Raw genomic sequence first — 20366 nt, 5'->3', positions numbered from 1 at the left:
CCGAATTTCTCCCGATTTTCCGCCCGGACAACAAAATTGAAAAACCATATTGTAGAATTCATAGCGCGGCCCAGCCAATTCCAGTTTCCAACAATGGCGGCAGCTACTTAGTTTTAATATTAGTCTTATTTCTCTTTCTGGGTCGAAATTTTTTTTTTAACATATTTTCAGGTGAGAACGTAGCTGTGTAAACTTCAAATATCTGAGCCGACACATCGTCTTCAAACCCCCGCGGTCTTTCGCAACTCGGGTTATACATGATATATAAGTCACATTGATAACTTAAAAATGTTATTGTTTGGCTTTTTCAGTGTTTTATTTGTTCGTGAGTAAATTGGTTTGGCTGAGATTAAAGTTATTAGATTAGATTAAATTAAATTTAACTTTATTAATCCCTCGGGAGGGTTCCTCCGGGGTTTTCACACAGCTGAATAAACGTCAAATAGAAAACTGATTACACAGAAGTGTGAGACGGTCGAGAGTTTACGTCAGCGCCCGGTTATATTTTAGATAGCAAGGAGCAGACGGCAGAGTTTCACTCCACCGAGGGAGCTCGTGACCTACTACCCGGCTTTCTTTAGACCGCGAAGGCCGGGTCCAGGTGGAAGCAGCCTCTGAATTAACGTATTTTATCTGATAAATACACCTTGTAAAATTTATTTATCCCCTCCCCAACAGCCCTTTTGAATGTCTCCCTAGTATGGCCACAACACCACACTCTTGGAGCACTTTTCTGCCACATGTATCGCAAACCACGTCTCAGCTGTTTGTGGAGGTAAAATACGTCCGCACATGACTCCAATTACGCTCAGCCATTGTTGTGAGTGCGCACGCCAAGGGGCTGCGACACATTTATACAGCCGTATTTCGCACATGACTATGAAAGGCGGAAGAGGAAGTAGTTCCTTTGAATGTAGACAATCCGAATGTTATAGTTTCTTTCCACTGTGTTCCTGTTAATGATAAACTACAAATTTACTCTAAATTACTAAAATATCGATATTTTAATGTGAGAATCGATTCTAGAACATAAATGATTGGTATCGGAGGAATCGATATTTCAGAATCGATCCGCACATCACTATCGAGCGCAGATCCACTGAGCGCTCAACACAGACAGCATCGTCAGAAGGAAAGTTGATAAAATAAATTAAAAATGTTGTATTGTTGATACATATGCGTACCGAACCGAAAGCACTGTATCCAACGGTTCAATATTGATACGCTATATATATATATATATATATATATATATATATATATATATATATATATATATATATACACAAATATATACACAAATATATATATATATATATATACACAAATATATATGTTTTTGTATATTTTTTGTATATTTTTTGTGTGTGTATCCCAGCTGAGTAACAGGAGGAGAAGAGTGGTGGTACAACAGAGGAACAATTTCAGCCATTTGGACTCAGCTCAGCCACTATAGAGGAAAAAATGACTTCAACACAAAAGGTGAGAAAAACATCACAGTTACACTGTTATTAAAACTGTGTGTGCAGCTCGTTGGTTTTTAAAAACCTGTTAACAGCAGCTTTATCTTTTGCATCCTGGGCTCAACCATATATACAGAATCTACATTCAAAATCAGAAACCACAGAAGTTACAAGAAAATACAAAGATTATATTTTATCAGCACACATCAGAATCAGAATCGTGTTTATTGGCCAAGTATATGTGCAGACACATACAGGGAATTTGGTTCCGGTAGATGGTGGCTCTCAAGCACAGCAATGTAAATCTCACACACACACACACACACACACACACACACACACACACACACACACACACACACACACACACACACACACACACACACACACACACACACACACTATATACACACACACACACACTATATACACACACACACACACTATATACACACACACACACACACTATATACACACACACACACACACTATATACACACATTACACATACATACACATACATACACAAAGCTGTGTAAACCAACTATAAATAACTAATTTAAACTTATATACATAAAATACAGAAATGAAATGAGGTGGAATGAATACTACAGAATGTACATGAGGTGCAGTTGCAGTCTGGCAGTGGGAGCAGTGTGACAGGTCAACTGTTTAGAAGGGAGATGGCGAGGGGAAAGAAACTGTTCCTGTGTCGGTGGTCCTGGTCTGCAGGCTTCTGTACCGTCTGCCAGAGGGCAGCAGATCAAAAAGTCTGTGTCCAGGGTGTGAGGGGTCTGTGATGATTTTCCCTGCCCGTTTCCTGGTTCTTGAGAGGTACAGATCCTGGATGGAGGGCAGGGGGGCGCCGATGATCCTTTCTGCTGCCTGTACAGTCCGCTGCAGTCTGCTCCTGTCCTGTAGTGGCTGCTCCATACCAGACTGTGATGGAGGAGCACAGGATAGACTCAATGACCGCAGTGTAGAACTGGATCAGCAGCTCCTGTGGAAGACTGTACTTCCCCAGTTGTCTCAGGAAGTACATCCTCTGCTGGGTCTTTTTGAGGATGGAGTTGGTGTTGGTCTCCCACTTCAGGTCCTGGGAGATGGTGGTACCCAGGAACTTGAAGGTCTTTACAGTCGACACAGGGCTGTCTGATATGGTGAGGGGGAGCAGAGTTGAGGGATGTCTCCTGAAGTCCACTGTCATCTCTACAGTTTTAAGAGTGTTCAGCTCCAGATTGTGCTGACTGCACCAGAGTACCAGCCGCTCAACTTCCTGCCGGTATGCAGGAAGCCGGTATGCACATTGAAACAACAATATCATCAGTTGAACTTGCAATTTCTTATGCGTAAAAGATTTTCTGCACTGATCAATATTTCTTCAATAATGCAATTTCATTACAACTCTTATTGTAGCACATCATTGTTATGTGATACTATCACCAGAAGGTGGTGGTAACACACCTACAATGTGTTTGTTTGTTTTTTTTTGACATGTTTGATTCCACCAATAGAGGGAGTTTCAGTTTGTTCCACGACTGCAATTCACTCACTGCCTCTGTTTGTATCTCTGTCACTGCAGGACCAACATGGAGCGAGAAGTCAGCGCTCTCAGGAGGCCGACAAACCTCACAGAAGAAAGGGAGAGAAAACCTACAGCTGTGATTTGTGTGGGAAGGCTTTTACCCGGACTGGACACTTAAAAACTCACCAACTCGTCCACAGTGGAGTTAAAGCGTACAGCTGTGACTTGTGTGGGAAGGATTTTACCCAGGCTCAAAGCCTAAAAACACACCAACTCATCCACAGTGGAGTTAAACCTTACAGCTGTGACTTGTGTGGAAAGTATTTTACCCAGTCTGGAAACTTAAAAAATCACCAACTCATCCACAGTGGATTTAAACCTTACACCTGTGAGTTGTGTGGAAAGTATTTTACCCTGGCTGGAAACTTAAAAAAACACCAACTCATCCACAGTGGAGTTAAACCTTACAGCTGTAAATTGTGTGGAAAGTCTTTTACCGAGGCTGGACACTTAAAAAAACACAAACTCATCCACAGTGGAGTAAAACCTTACGGCTGTAAATTGTGTGGAAAGTCTTTTACCCTTGCTGGAAGCTTAAAAACACACCAACTCATCCACAGTGGAGTTAAACCTTACAGCTGTGACTTGTGTGGAAAGTCTTTTACCGAGACTGGAAACTTAAAAACACACCAACTCATCCACAGTGGATTTAAACCTTACAGCTGTGACTTGTGTGGAAAATCTTTTACCCGGGCTGGAAACTTAAAAACACACCAACTCATCCACAGTGGATTTAAACCTTACAGCTGTAAATTGTGTGGAAAGTCTTTCACCGAGGCTGGAGGCTTAAAAAAACACACACTCATCCACAGTGGATTTAAACCTTACAGCTGTAAATTGTGTGGAAAGTCTTTTACCCAGGCTGGAAACTTAAAAACACACCAACTCATCCACAGTGGATTTAAACCTTACAGCTGTGAAGAGTGTGGAAAGTCTTTTACCGAGGCTGGAACCTTAAAAAAACACCAACTCATCCACAGTGGAGTTAAACCTTACAGCTGTGAAGAGTGTGGAAAGTCTTTTACCCAGGCTGGAGTCTTAAAAAGACACCAACTCTTCCACAGTGGATTTAAAGCGTACAGCTGTCACTTGTGTGGAAAGTCTTATACCCATCGTAAAGGCTTAAAAAAACACCAACTCATCCACAGTGGATTTAAACCTTACAGCTGTGAAGAGTGTGGAAAGTCTTTTACCCAGGCTGGAGTCTTAAAAAGACACCAACTCTTCCACAGTGGATTTAAAGCGTACAGCTGTCACTTGTGTGGAAAGTCTTATACCCATCGTACAGGCTTAAAAAAACACCAACTCATCCACAGTGGAGTTAAATCATATAACTGTGACTTGTGTGGAAAGTCTTTTACCCAGGCTGGATCCTTAAAAACACACCAACTCATCCACAGTGGAGTTAAAGCACACAGCTCTGAGTTGTGTGCTAAGACGTTTGCTCAAAATAGCGACTTACAGAAGCATCTAGTTACCCACTCTGGAATTAAGGCGTACAGCTGCAACTTTTGTGGAAAAAGGTTCAGTGACAAACAGTACCGAAATATTCACCTACGGATTCACACTGGAATTGATGTTTACTGCTGTGATCAGTGTGGGAAACTGTTTACAACAGATGCACAGTTACAACAACACATGTTTAGCCACACTGAGGAGAGACCTTATAAATGTGACCTGTGTGAGAAGACTTTTAAAGCTCCACATCAGCTGAAAAAACACCAACAGATCCACACCAGAAAGTAACTCTACAAGTGCAGTTACTGTGAGGATGTATTTATTTTTATCTTGTAATTTTAACGTGATTGTTTGGAACAAGTCTGATCAGTAAACTTATGGAGTTATACTGAATGAACTGTTTGGAAAAATGAAGACTCGTTTTCACCCAGTAAGCTGAGTGTTGTAATGTAAACAGTAAAATGTAATTGGACGTTGGTAGAGATGCTTTTTTATTTCAGGCGACGTTCAGGATAAAAACGTTGAAGGAATTCCCTGACTTACAATGTCTTTGTTTAGAAGTGGAGCGACGCACATGGATCCATTTCTCAACCCTGTTGTCACTGTGGTGGTGGGAAAGAGTTTCTCTGTGATCTTTGTGGAAAAACTTCCAATCATCAACGGGACCTAAAACCACATCAACGTAGCCACACTGGAGACAAAATGAACTACTGCAAAGAATGTGGGAGAGGCTTCCACACACCAAGTACATTAAAAATACATGAACTCTTCCACAGTGGGGTCAAAAAGCACATCTGTGACCAGTATGGGTCATCCTTCACCACTGCACGTGAGCTTAAAGAAAAAGCATAAGGGAATCCACATAGAAGAGACATCATACAACTGCAGACACTGTGACAAAAGCTTCTCACAATCAGGTCATCATAACAAACATGAACGTACACAGTGAATAATCCTGAATGTTACATTTAGGAAGCTGCATGTATAGGTCTGTATATCAAATTTGTTTTTTCCTTTGAGGGATTTTGATTCTCTAAAATTTTATCTCTGTTACATTTTATTCTTTGTTTCCTTAGGACACAGTAGTGTTTAGTAGTTGTATTCATTTTATGTGTTACTGTATTAGTAAAGTTATAGGAATGTCTTTTTTACCAAACTAATAATGTATCAGAATTGCAGATATGGATATATATTTCAATTTCTTTCATTTGAACTTTCTTAGTGTTTCCAAAATTAACTTCGTTTTTTAATGTATTCATTTAATGTGTTACCTCAGTTAAATTTCAATTCTTTATTCATATTTAATCTTTTGCTGTTGTAAAATCTTCTCTTGAACCTTTTCTCCCAAAATTGCAAATGATTTCACAGCAGTTTCTCTTAAAACTTCCAAAATTAACTAAATCTGTCCACCAGCTTTGAAAAAACACCTGCTGTGACTTTATGTCCAGAAAAAAAGAAACTCAAGCAAAACTGGTTTTGAGCTGTACTTCCATGTAATACCGGTTTGTACCAGAAGATGGAGCAGTAAGTCAGTGTAACCTTTATTCAATTAGGCAAAGAACACAATCTTCTTCACATTGGCAGCAAAGAAATGTTGAAAGTTAAAAACAGCAGCACACATCAGAACCATTTTAAAGATCACAGGTGACTACTTTTACTTAATTCAAATTCTGTTAAACCTCTATTTTTGGCTCTTCCTTTCACTTTAGTGTATTTAGTCCTTGAAGTCCACATGTTGTTTTTTAATGAATTTTGATCCACATGTTTGCAGCTGTTTTCTTGTTGATTTGAAGTTTGTATTATGAAATCCTGATAATGTTAAAGTGTTAGTTATATTTGATGAAGTCTGTGTAGAGTTTATCTTATTAAACAGTTTGGTGTGAAAAATAAAGAAATGGTCTCAGAACAAGTAGAGTGAGCCATGATTTAAGATTCAAAGTAATTTAACTGTTTTCAGTGGTACTTGTGGAGGTTTATCAGAGGAAGAGACTTGGCTGTTCTCCACCCACACTGAACAAGGATCCTGCAGCTCCTTAAAAACTCTAAAATGATCTTTAAGGATAATATGTTTGATTTTTCTTAAAAACGTGCTGTTGGCATGAAGTTTTCAGACAGTGTGTTTAAGAGTCATTGTGGTTAACATCTCACACATTTCAATAAAGCAGATGTTCCTGCATTGCAACAGGGGTTTGCAGTTGCGTTCTCCCCCCTGCTCGTCTACAGAACTCTCATGGAGCACCACTTTGAAACTTTGTAACTCTCTCTCTGCAAAATACAATATATAAAAACCAATGCTGGGCAATTAATTATATAGTTACTTCTTCAAAAAAGTTACTGAGTATTGCAAACAACAAAGATTTTTGCAGCTGTTTACCTAAAAATGCTGCTACGGCATTTTTTTAAACAAACATTTCAAACAATTTACAAAACAATCAGGTGTTCTGCATCAAATCTGATGCCACACAAATTATTTTTGCCTCTCCAAAAAATAATTTCTGTCCACTATGAGATAAAGGAGAACATCAAAAGCCCGATACCTGCAGGCCTGACAACAGGAGATGTATCACTCCTGTAACATTTAGCAGTCACGTCATTGTTCTGACACACACAACAAAATTATTGACTACACTACACACTAACTACACAAGATTTGCGTTAAACGTCGCAAATCTCTCACATCTCAAAACACTGCCGTCACTCCTAAAATTTCCTCTTCTTGACAACTTCACATGGGACCCAACCTAACCTTAACAGTATGTAACAGTCACAATGGTGTGGTGTCTCTTTAAGACAACCCAAGTTGAGGGTTATTGTTGTCATTCGTATGCGCCACTGACCCTCTCTGTGATTGTGTGGACATGTGCTTGCACGCTAGTGCATGAGGAGGGACGGATTTTATGTTTTACCTCTCCAGACACCTTTGTTTGCAACGTTATGGGTTGTACGAACACTGCGCGCTATGTTTGTTAAGCTGCAGCCGTTCAACCGGGCTTATATGGTTGATGAAGAGAAGGTATATTAAAGAACACGCTGTGGAATTCCCAATGCCAGTGTGAGTGTGTATTCTTTTGGCTACCCTGCTAAGTGTTTTGCCGCCTCCACTCAACCACTAAACGCAACCCGACGTTACAAAATGGCACCCGAACATCTTCTCTTGGACCTCAGTGTGCAGTATCTTCGAGCAGTTGATGATTGGTACATAACAAGGTACGACACGGCGAAGTGGCTGTCCGCTGTGTTTCGCGGGAACAGACCAGGCTGGCCTGGAGGCGGACGTCGGGAGGATCAAAGGGTCGAGGCGGTGCATTTCCATGGCAACGACTGGAGACGCTCCACCGTGGTTTGTGGATTGTGGTGCCGTTCTCTGTTTGGCCTCTTCGTCGTGGCTCCATTGGATGTGCGTGGACCTGCGTTTCCTGGGCGTGGGTTCGATGCAGCTTTGCCATAGTTCCTGAATTTGCATTTTTTCTTATGTATTTTGTGTTGGTTACTGTTTAACATGACTGTTGTTTAAGTTTTCTACAGTACTTTCTGGTACTGTTTTCACATATTATGCTTACTGTTGCTGATTTTGAGGAAAAAGAAGAAACACAATGAAAGAAAAAGGGAATTTCATTCTGTAATGGTCCTGGCAATCCTAAGTATATTTTCTTTCTTTGGCATTTATTTAAATGGACATTCACCATGTGGGACACTGTCATGTATGCCAGTTTGTCGACATTGCACTGTACATTTCCCTGTTTTGGTTTCAACTTCTTATCCCGCTGACCATGTATGGAGGCTGGTTAAGTCTGGACTGTACCAATGCTGTAAGGGTGTATAACAATTCCTCCACAACCTGCTTACTACCTAAAGTATCTATGTGTAGTGAAAGGGGGTAGCGGGAGGAGGGTCACCTGGGTCCGGCTGAGGACAGCCTTTGTTTAACCCGGGGGGGATATGTAACAGTCACAATGGTGTGGTGTCTCTTTAAGACAACCCAAGTCGAGGGTTAATGTTGTCATCCATATGCGCCACTGACCCTCTCTGTGATTGTGTGGACATGTGCTTGCACGCTAGTGCATGAGGAGGGACGGATTTTATGTTTTACCTCTCCAGACACCTTTGTTTGCAACGTTATGGGTTGTACGAACACTGCGCGCTATGTTTGTTAAGCTGCAGCCATTCAACTGGGCTTATATGGTTGATGAAGAGAAGGTATATTAAACAACACGCTGTGGAATTCCCAATGCCAGTGTGAGTGTGTATTCTTTTGGCTACCCTGCTAAGTGTTTTGCCGCCTCCTCTCAACCACTAAACGCAACCTGACGTTACAAGTAGCAAACCAAGTCTCCCCTCGCCAGTCACATCAGAAGTAGTTAACCAGCAGCAGGGTGAGGCACTTGCTACGTCTGGTGTTATGGCACCCCACACTAAACGTGGGGCAGTTGCTAAGCTAATCGGTAAGAAAGCTGTCATACATTGCAATTTGAATGGCTTAGCAGTGAAAGCACTACTTGACACATGTGCTCAAGTTTGCATCATAAGTAAACATTTGAAAGACTAATACTTTCCTTACTTATTCATGCGACCTCTGTCTGAAATCATCGAGGAAATTGATGAGTTGAAAGTTTGCGCAGTCAATGGGGAAACCACATCATTTGATGGCTGGGTACCCATCATGATCAACTTACCGGGGGGTGAAGACCACACCCTCTGCATTAGTACTCCAGTCCTCGTCAGTACCTTGCCTATGGACAAACCATTGATCAGTTTCAATGTCTTGGAACAGATAATTGAGGGGCAACAAGAGCAGGTGATACCTACTCTTGTTACCTTGCTGTGTAATGCCATCTGTCTTGATGAGGTGGTCGTAAGCTTAATCCAGACAGTATAGCCAAACATTACACAAGGGTGCTTGAGGACAGTAGAAAGGGATGTGATTATCCCTGCTGAACAGGTCACCTGGTTAAAGTGCCGGGTTTCATCAACCATGAATCCGCTTGATTGTTTAGTGCTGTTTGAGGCTGATGAGGGTAACCAGGCCCTAGAGCAGTTCGATGTCTTGACGGGGTTAGTTGAAATACAGAATCCTAAGCTGTACATCACCATTGCTCTGAGTAATGACACCGAACATGATATCACCTTGACAAGGAAGACGTCCCTGGGCACCTTACAGCCGGTTGAACATATTGTGGAGGTCAAGGCCTCAAACGAGTGCCCACCTGCAATAACAGTTCGCGAGATAACGGTGGAGTCAGCTGGACCTCTCCCAATGTCGTGGTATCCACCAGTGAATCATGATCATTTGGAGGAGGAACAAAAAGAGATTGTCCAGAGAATGTTGTTTGATGAGTACAGGGTCTTTGCGTGGGATGGGAACGGTATTGGTTGTAATCCTGATCTGAAAATGGTGATAAACCTAAAGGATGACATATCAGTGCAGAGAGCATATACTTCCATACCTAAGCTGCTGCTATGTGAGGTTAAAGAGTACGTGCAAGACCTCCTGATGAAGGGATGAATACCATACCATACCATACCATACCATACCACCTTTATTTATAAAGCACTTTAACATAAAACCAGAGTTTACAAAGTGTTGTACATGCAAATAGCACAAGTAAAGTAAATTAAATTAAAAATAAGATAAAATAAAATAAATAACTAAAATAAATGAAAACATTTTAAAACAAATTGAGTCAAGCCCTTTAATCAGTGCCAAAGGCTTCAGCAAATAAATATGTTTTAAGAAGACTTTTAAACTCAGAAAGAGAAAAGACCTGTCTAATGTGCAAGGGCAGATCATTCCACAACTTTGGAGCAGCTACAGCAAAAGCACGATCACCTTTAAATTTACACTTAGTTTTCGGTACCTTAAGAAGCTGCTGATTGGCGGACCTAAAGGAACGGGCAGGTGTATATGGTTGTAGTAGCTCCGAGAGGTCTCTTATTTGTTTTTAAATCTCCTTAAAACAAATAAGTAGTAGCCTCAGAATCGCCACCAAAAACCATCACCTGTGTTTTCTGCGTATTAAAATGTAAAAAGTTCAAAGCCATCCAGGCCCTTCTTTCATCAAGGCATCTGAGCAGAGGGTCTACTGAGAAGCCATTTATCTTTTTAAGTGGGAAATAAATCTGGGAGTCATCAGCATAACAGTGGAAAGAAATCCCATGATCCCTGAAAATAGACCCAAGGGGTAAGAGATATAGGAAGAAAAGAAGCAGGCCTAAAACTGAACCCTGTGGGACCCCACATTGGAGAGAAGCAGCAGAGGATACAAACTTTCACAGAGTTTCACAGAGAAAATTCGCTCTGATAGTAAGATCCAAGTCCTCTTATGCTGCTCCCATCAACTGCATGTGAAAGAAAGACGGTTCACTCCTTTGCATAGACTATAGTCTATTGAACCAGAAAATGGTTCCAGACCAGTGTTGGTCAAGTTACTTGAAAAAAGTAATCAGTAACTAAATACTGATTACTTCCCCAAAAAAGTAATCCCGTTACTTTACTGATTACTTATTTTCAAAAGTAATTAATTACTTAGTTACTTAGTTACTTAGTTACTTTTTAAAAACATGATTTACAACCTGAATAGGTGATAAAGCGATAGATCTTTCAGCCCAATTCTACTTTTTCTACATAATCATCATACAAAATGTAATCAAATGGAAAAGTCTCTTTTTAAAACTTGTTTTGTTAGTTTTAATCTTTTAACTTTATGCATGAAGCAAAATTTTAATTATATGCAACATTATCTGACTGGAAGAAATTAGTTTAACATTTAAACCTATTTTCTGCACATTCCAGCACATAATATAAATATAAAATATATATATATATATATATATATATATATATATATATATATTTTTTTTTTTTTTTTTTTTTTTTTTTTTTTGTGTTTACACTCACTCTTTCAGATGCAAGTAAAACACAGCAGAAAATAAATAAAGTCAAAGACTAGCGGTCCTTTTGCTCTATTTTCACCTGTAAAGCAGGAGTAGAGTAGGCGGAGGTTTATCCTGGTGCAGGTGTGCCGCAGCGGTCAGTGGAAGGATACCGCAGTTTCTCTGTGAGTTTCCCATTACGTTGTAGCTACTCGGTGCTTGCTTGGAAGTTTAGGGGGTTTTTTGCTGTAAAAAGAAGTTTTCTTCCCACGCACAGCGGACACTAATGTTTTTGTCACTTTTTACGGAATCAAACTCAAAATAAGGTCAGTACTTCCACACTTTAAACGCTGCACGCTCATACTCTCTCCGCACTCGATATATGATCCATTGTTGATCTGCACACAGCTGTTGTCACTAACGTCGCACTCGCTTACGTCACTGTCATGAGACATTCTCGCAAGAAAATCACGGTTTTAGTAACGCAGTAACGCAGCGTTCCTACGGGAAAGTAACGGTAATCTAATTACCGTTTTTGCAATAGTAATCCCTTACTTTACTCGTTACTTGAAAAAAGTAATCGGATTACAGTAACGCGTTACAAGTAACGCGTTACTGCCCATCTCTGTTCCAGACTGACACCCACTACCCCGGATACATTCTAAAAATACTTTTATTTAGTTCATTCACTCATGAGCTGCTGTAACATGAATCAAAAGGGTGATTTGACACCTCAGCATGCAGTCACGTTCTATAGAGTTTTGCTAATGATCTAATCATTTTATTCAGGTGTGTTGCAGCAGGGACGCATTCAAAAGTTTCAGGACACCGGCCCTTGAGGACTGCAGTTGGAGACCCATGCTCTTAGTGCTTCTTACGGTGTGTTCACACCGAACGCGATAGACCCGAACGAAAACGCCCCAAACGCCCCTAATTTGACGCGTGCACATTCGCACCTCAACGCGTGTCCAAGAAAAATCCATCGCGTCTCAAAATTGCATATTTTGACGCGCGTGAACCGGAAATGTGGGAGGAAGTTGTGCCAGACCGGTATCTTTGCTAGATGGCAGCTGTGGAGCTAGCGTTTGAAGAGAGAGTCTCCCTTCTCCCGTTGTGGTCCTACAATAAAGCTGCCTTTTCAGTTAAATTCCCATATGAGAGTCCTGCATTTGGGTCCGTCCTCCTGCCAGCCACACAGCCAACTGCGACAATCACAGACCAAATTTATCTACCGGCTTGACTGGCGGCTGCAAAACATTGCAAGATAATCTTGGTCAGGTATTCTTCCAGTCCACTACTTTACCACGAGTGTTGTTTTATCAATTTGGAGGGATGACTCTATCATCTATATAGTCCACTTTGGATGGTCTGATTTAGAAGAGACGATTTCCAAGAGTCGAAGTGGGGCTTCCTGACAGAAACACAATTCAAAATCTATTTTGTTTGACAGGGAGATGATGGATTAAATATCACAAGGATAGAATAATCCTTTAATTGTCCCACAAGGGGAAATTTGGGTGTAACAGCAGCAAGAAAACACATATACAAACAAACAGTACAAAAGACACAGAACAGAAACATACACAATTCTTACATATTTACATGAAGGACAATGGTTACCAAAAACTGAGTACCATACTGTTGTTAAATTAAATTAAATTAAATACAGATAAGAGGCAACCCTGGTTATAGTGTGAATCGGTTGATAAAATAGTGCAAGAAACAGCGCTGATGTAAACATCTGTGTTTGTTGGGAGCAGTTCTGATTGTACAGTCTGACAGCTGCAGGGAGGAAGGACCTGCGGAAACGCTCCTTCATGCATCGAGGATGCAGCAGTCTGTCACTGAAGGAGCTCTGCAGTTCAGCAACATCTACATGCATGGGGTGGGAGACTCTGTCCATCAGAGATGTTATTTTGGCCAGAGTCCTTCTGTCTCCCACCACCTGCACTGGGTCCAGGGTGCATCCCAGAACAGAGCTGGCCTTCCTGATGAGTTTATCCAACCTCTTCCTCTCAGCTGCAGATAAACTGCTGCTCCAACATACAACACTGTAAAAAATGACAGATGCCACCACAGAGTCATAGAAGGTCTTTAAAAGCGCTCCCTGGACTCCAAATGACCTCAGCTGCCTCAGCAGGTAGAGTCTGCTCTGACCCTTCCTGTAAAGAGCTTCATCCCTGTACTTATACTTTTGTGTTGCTCTCTCATCACATTTTCATTATTCTCATCACTGCTTAAAACAACACACATCTCTCTCTATGTTTTTTTTAACTGTCCTTTCTCCAAAACAGAAAGTAGCATTACAGCTGTTTCAGGCTGAGAAACACCAAACACTCTTCGTATTATCATTCATATGTCATCCACACAACTATTTTATTTCTTTTTGTCCACTGGGCAGCTGACCTGCAGAATCATGTCTGCCCCAGCTGGATACCTTTTCACACACACCGTGACCTCAGACACGCTCACAATCACTTCTGCTTAGAGCACAATTTCACTTCATTCGTCAGACTTCTTTTAAGTTTGCAGCAGGCAACGTGACTGAGTATTGTGTCAAGATAAGTAGGAAGACCACGCTATAATGGACAGTTTAAGGAAGAGGTCAACTTTACAAGGAATCTTTTTGTTTTGTGTTTTGACAGAAAGATGAGACGTTTGATGTCTTTGAAGTCTGAGCTCTGGGCTTGAGTCACAATGTGGTTTGGTTAGCTTAGCTTAGCATGATGGCTGTAAACAGGGGGAGCAGCTAGCTTGTCTCTGTCCACAGTCAAAGATAAAGAGCAGCTGTACCTGGGCCTCCTTGTTCTGATGGTTGTTTGTCCATAACGGACGTCTTCAGTTCTCACTGCTGAGTAGACCACAGCTGAATCAGTCTCTGTGCAATAAACACATTAAAATTACTGCAACAGTGCTGTGATATTATTACACTACAGCGATGGAGACATTTCATTCTGTTCTTTTAAGCTTATTAAAAACATTAAATGGTGTCTTTTTATAAATAGCAGCAACTTTTCACAGTTTTTATTTTTAATCTTAACACCTCTGCAAAACAGTGAGAACAAAGAAATCAGGAAGTTTCTGAGAAAAAGAAGAAGGACGACCACAGAGCTGCAGACTGATGCACTTTTACCACAGAGCATGAAGGAAACATGCAGGACCAGTGTTATCAGCCAAACCCAAACACACTGCAGCAAGAATCTCCATCAAGTCACTGATGGATATAAAGGACGTTTTATCTGTTCAGTCTCTTCATATGTCTCATGTTCACATGTTCCATATCTTAACTGTGTGTACCGACAAACACGCATGTGTGGGCCTCGTCTGAGCCCTGACATTTATGGCTCAGTCACAGCACTGCTGAATGTGATGTCATCCAACAACAAATACCTGCTGTAGAGCTGCAACAAAGTCCTTCTAGAAGCAAATCCACCCACTCTGTCTACATGGCTGTGGACACAATTTAAACACTGAGGCTTCAAAATGCAGCATCTACAACACTCACTCTGCCTCCATCCAGCCTTTATTTAGATTTGATGCATCAGTCTCCATGGTGATGAGTACAATTGGCAGCTGAAACTGTTGTGAACTTCTCCATGAGTCATATTTCCTGTTTCAGAGCTGCTGATTGGCTCTTTGGGCCCTTTACCTTCAGGAGTCATGGACGAAGCACTGAAGTCGTTCACAGAGAGAAGTGTGAACTGATCAAGCAAAGAAACTGAAACATTTCAAACGGAAGAAACTGAACTGTTTCCTAATTCCTGTGACTCTGACCTTTGACCTGTGTGTTTATTATCTTTATTATTTTTTAAATCTTTGATGTTTGATGTTTCTGCTCCTCCCATTCAACACATGTCAGTCCATATCCCAGCAAACTAAATCATCTCCATTTACACATCAAATAGAAACATGAATCACTTGTAATGATTAGAAACTTGATAGAATTTCAAATCTAGTTTGGGGAGTCATTCAGTGAGAAACAGTGAAATGATTTTCCATGTGAAAAGGTGGACAGCAGAAACAGAAAGAAACAGTGAGAACTAAAAGAGAAACAAAGAGCTTTGGAACAACGAGGCAGCAGGAGGACAGCTGCAGTTTAACAGCTTCAATTCACTGACAGGAAACAACATTAGAAATATCATCATCCTCAACTCATCTGCTGCACTGACACTGACACCTTCAACGGACACACCTTCACTTTAACACCAGTGTAAATGTATGGAAACATCCTGTGAGTGAAAGTGTGTGTGAAGGTGTGTATGTGTGTGTTAGTATCAGGATCAGAGAACGACAGCTTTCCTCTGTTCCAGTCCAGATTCACTCTGATCCTCTGGAGCTTCTTCTGGACTGAGAGAACAGTGAAACCAGCTGATGGTGAACATTCTGAGTATTTACCTTCATAGAAACATATTCCCCATAATCCAGACTCTATGCTTCCCTTCCTCTGCACAGACTCTGCTAACACACACAGTCCCCACCCTGTACTGTCTCCAACATCAACATCCCAGCTGTGAGTCCCTGAGTTAAAGCCCTCAGAGCCCAGGACAGAGAAGATCGATCCATCAAACCTCTCTGGATTATCAGGAAGCTGCTGCCTCTCTCCTCCTCGTCTCACACTGGTCAGATCTTCAGACAGGATGAGGTTTGGATGAGCAGTGTTTGGGTCCAGAATGAGAGGAGTGTAGGAGACCATGTCCTTCATGTTGTTCCAGATGTTGAAGGTCAGGTTGCCCAGGTGTTTGGCCTGGTCTATCAGAGCTCCTGAGGGCAGCTGTGGATCATCCAGCAGGGGGCAGCGCTGGACTCTTTCCACTGCAGCCTTGTAGTTGTGCAGGAATGAGACGTCTTCAGCTCTCAGCTCCTCCTCTGTGGCTCTGACTGTGTCTGAAAGAGCTGCTATCTCTCTGCTCAGAGCCTCCATCTTCTCCTTCATCATCCCACTCTTCTGCTCCTCTTCCTCCCTCAGTGCAGCCAGCCTGGCCTCCTCTTCTTCTGCTAGAAACTGGTGAAGCTTCTTAAACTGCTCCTTAATCTGCCTCTCTGTGTGTCGGGCCTGGACCTTAATGTGTTCTGCTGTTTGATCAAACTTCACTTGAACTTCTTCACAAACCTTTAACTTCTTCTTTAAGAGCTCCAGAGTTTCCTGAAGTTCCTTCTTGTGTTGTTGTGCAGCTTCATCGATGGGTCTGAATCTGTGATTGGTGTGTTTTTCTGAGTCTCTGCAGACGAGACACACTGGCTGCTGATGGTCCAGACAGAAGAGTTTGAGTTTCTCAGAGTGCAGACTGCAGAGAGCCTCTGAAGCTCTCTGATCTCTCTCCTGTAAGAACGAGTCACACAGGTTCTTTAAAGCCAGATTTAAAGGTGGTTCATCCTTTGAAGATCTTCTCTTACAAACTGGACACTCGTGTGTTGGTCTCTCTCTCCACCATCTCTTCAGACAGTCTTTACAGAAGCTGTGGCTACATGACAGAAGAACAGGATCTCTGAAGACCTGCTGACAGACCGGACAGCAGAGATCCTCCTCTGATCTGGAAGCCATTGAGTCTGTGAGTGAAGCTGAAAACAGCAGACAGGAAGTACAGTCAGTCCTGGCTCCCCTCCCTCCTCTACCACCTTCACTGAAACTTCCTTTGAGTCGTGTTTTTGCTCAAACTCACATTCAGTGTGTGGAGCGTCAGCAGCTTGAAGCAGCAGTGTTGGAGTTTTCCACTTTTCTCTCCTGTAGCTGGACTCACTCAGAGGAAGCTGCTAGTTTGGTCTGAGCTCAGTCTGATCGTCTGTGCGTCTCTCTTTACTGAGGACGAAGAACTTCCTGTTTCCTGGTTTGTCACATTTGAGTGACGTGAGGGGAGGAGACAAATGTTGCTGTTTGACTTTAAACTAAGGTGTGTTTCAATCCTGCCTGCAGCTCAAAAACTGTGAAACAGGTTTTGTGTCTTTTCACCTCCACAGGTCACAACATGAAACCTGTTGTGAAGTTTATAAAATAAAGTGTCACTCGGTGGTGCAGCTGTTTGTCAGCTTCTATTTTAGACTTTGTTCTGGTTCTTGTTCAGGTTCCCAGCAGTGGGAGTGTAATGCAGTCACACACACACAGGTGGTGTTCAGGTGGATTCACTTAGTTACAGACAGTTGTGTTATTTCTTGTAACTAAGGGTGTGTTTCACTCCAAAGTTCAGACATTAACCTGCCAGAAGTTGTAAAAGTTACTAATAAAGAGCTTTTATCTCATTTCACATGCAGGTCAGAGCATGAAAGCTGTGATGCAGCAGTTTGAGAGAAATTGCTGCTGATATAAAATATTTTTTGTGGTTTTACAAAATATATAAAAGAGCAGAAAGAAAAGAAATACGTGTAAAGAGTGCAGCAAAATGCATGTTTTAGTGTGAGTTGGTTCATCTGATCTGGTTGTGTAAAAGTCACTGCATGACACTGAGTGTTACTTTTGTGTTACTGACACTCATCTCTGACATCTCTTTCTCTTACTTTCTTTTTTCTGTTATTTAGTCAAAAATCTTTCAAAGAAATAATGAATTCTCCACACGTGTTTGAAGGTTGCTGATACGTTCATCTAGCACAGACCCCGTTGCTGGAACGCCAAGACAATTCTACTACAATGGCAAAAACAAGACGCAAGTCACCAGAGCTCTTTGTGTTGCTCGTGCATGAGGGAGAGAACTGTGACGAGCATCGTTCCCTCCAAGTAAGCAAATGAATGTTAATAGTCAAACATAGAAATTAACATTTGCAAAATCATTCCAGCTTTGTGGTGCATCTCCTCCAGGTGTGTAAATCACACATGCAGAGTGGTTTGAGTTCCTCAGAGCTTCATAAATGTCTCTTCCAGTTGTTTCTATCACTGTCCATATGACCAGAGTCCAAATGTATGCAGACATGGGTATAACAAACATACCAGTTAGTTTTGCTGTTTGTCAATGTGGCTTTCAGTTATCTTCAAGGCTGCAGGCCTTTGTCAGCACTCCTGTTTTATGGCCTCTATCAACCCTCATCACCTCATTTCATGCATTCTTCCTGTGGGGGGATACTTATGACTCCTCTATTGTCCTTTCGTCTCTGCAGAAAACCTTTTTTGGAAAGGGTATTGGATTCAATTCTTTTACTGCTGTTATAACCCCACCTGTTGAGTCACTTCAGCAGTCTTGTTCATGATGCAAATGACAACAACAATGACACAAAGGAAGACCCTCTTCAGAGTGTCAAAGTATGCATAGCACAGTGACACAGCATTAGGTGATGTTCATAGGAAATTACTGTCAGTCATTCCCCGTCACCACCATAGCTTCTGGTTTCTGTTCACAGAATAATGATGCCATCCTTGAACTTCCTCTCTGCACGGTCGATTGGAGCTTGGAACGCTCCCCTCATCCTTCAGATCTCCATCTGTTGTCCACAATCTCCTCGTGATTACCTCTGGAAAGCCCCGTGGCACAGCTCTCCATCCAATGCAGCTTTATGGTCATTGCTGTGGTTCCAGAATCTTCTCATGATGACCAGTAGGTCCCCAAACAGCATGACCTTTGACCTCAACCCCTGCCTGGGCTGTCAGCTATGGTCCCTACTTCTCGCTGGGTCTCTGAAGATTTCTCAGGAGATTCCACCCTTGGGATCATTTCTTCCAGCAATGCTCTGCTGCACCTGTATCTCCTTACTAGAGGAAAAACTTCTATTTGGAAAACATGTCAACCATCATCAAACCAAATTTTCCTTTCAGTTCAGTGAACTTCACTTATCAAAAAAATATAATTATTTATTAATTATATTATTCGTTTATCACGTTTTCACTTTCACTTATAGGCCATCAAAGTGTTTCTTATCTTTACCCAAATGATTGGAGCAGAACTTAAAATCTATAAGCTGTAAAAACTTTATATTTGAAGACTGAAAGAGACCCAGGAAGTGGTCACAGGACGAGGGTGACAGACTGTCTGAAGTAGTTAGAACAAGACAAGGCTGTTGGACCAGGTGTGCTTGCTTTTGAATCTGTGTCTTAACTCCACCTGTTTCACATACAAGGGTCAGTTCTACAGGCAGGAACATGGGTGTGCCGTGGGCTCCCCAGTTTCACCCATTGTGGGTAACTTGTATATGGAAGACGTGGAAAAGAGGGCTTTGCTATCCTACCCTGAAACACCACCAAGTCATTGGTTCAGGTATGTGGATGACACCTGGGTGAACACACAAACCTCCATCTCTGGTTTCTTTGACTGGAGGTTGTTGATGATTTGATGATTTCACAACACTGTATGTGATGTCACTGGTGATGTCATCTTCTCCATCTGCTGAAATGAGTTAAAGTAAACACTTTTATGATTTAAGAATCTAAATGGACCAGTTATGATGACAGAATGGAAACAAAATACCACAATGAATAAGAATGAATATGTACAAACCTTCAAGTTTCCTGTGAACACATCGTCTCACCAGCAGAACCAGTAACACCAGTAGAACCACAACATAGACTGATCCAACAGCCAACAGCACAGAGAGAAGAGGAGGAGAGAGTGATGAAACACATAAAAATCTCTGTAACATGTGGATGTCCTCTGCTCTGAGGTGCTGGGGGACCAGTTAGAGACCAGCAGCTGGACGTCAGTGGTTGGACTGGTGGACTACTTCAGTGAAGAGTAGACGACGTCTTGGTTTATATCTGACCCTGATAGACTGCAGGTCATAACTTCTTACCTGAAGTTCAGTTCACCTGACGCTCGGACGGGCGGCCCCCTCGGGTCTCTCCTCCTCCCCTTTCCCTCCTCCACCTGCTGCATCCACCACTTGCTAATGTTAATGAATCTGTGGAAGCTCCGTGATAGCCACCACACAAAGTAACAAATAACGACCTTATCTAAATCCCAGTAACGGTTAACGCGTTCCTGATTTTGTCATAATAACTAGTTACCGTGCTCGTTACCACAATAATAACGTAGTTACTGTAACACGTTACTTAGTCCCCACACTGGACCGACAC

At 41.8% G+C, this 20366-nt stretch overlaps 1 protein-coding gene and 1 pseudogene across 2 annotated transcripts; one reads left to right on the top strand and one right to left on the bottom strand.

Moving 5' to 3' along the window:
* The first annotated feature begins 1382 nt into the window (after positions 1-1382).
* LOC148103416 (uncharacterized) lies at positions 1383-5214 on the top strand (annotated as a pseudogene).
* Positions 5215-15524: 10310 nt separating this feature from the next.
* LOC148103415 (nuclear factor 7, ovary-like) lies at positions 15525-16931 on the bottom strand. Of its 2 annotated transcripts, XM_087838749.1 has the most exons (3): positions 16683-16919; positions 16230-16496; positions 15525-16196 (listed from the first exon to the last, which is right to left on the bottom strand). In XM_087838749.1, exons 1-3 carry the CDS (start codon positions 16917-16919, stop codon positions 15525-15527), a joined length of 1176 nt encoding a protein of 391 aa, XP_087694875.1. The 2 variants fall into 2 exon arrangements, with proteins under 2 accessions (XP_087694875.1, XP_087694876.1); XM_087838750.1 differs by having other exon boundaries at positions 15525-16931.
* Between the last annotated feature and the right edge of the window lie 3435 nt (positions 16932-20366).

The sequence above is a fragment of the Neolamprologus brichardi genome, chromosome 3 (assembly GCF_056152115.1).
Source record: "Neolamprologus brichardi isolate AB-2024 chromosome 3, ASM5615211v1, whole genome shotgun sequence".
Classification (NCBI taxonomy): domain Eukaryota; kingdom Metazoa; phylum Chordata; class Actinopteri; order Cichliformes; family Cichlidae; genus Neolamprologus; species Neolamprologus brichardi.
This window is presented reverse-complemented; position numbering and strand designations above follow the sequence as displayed.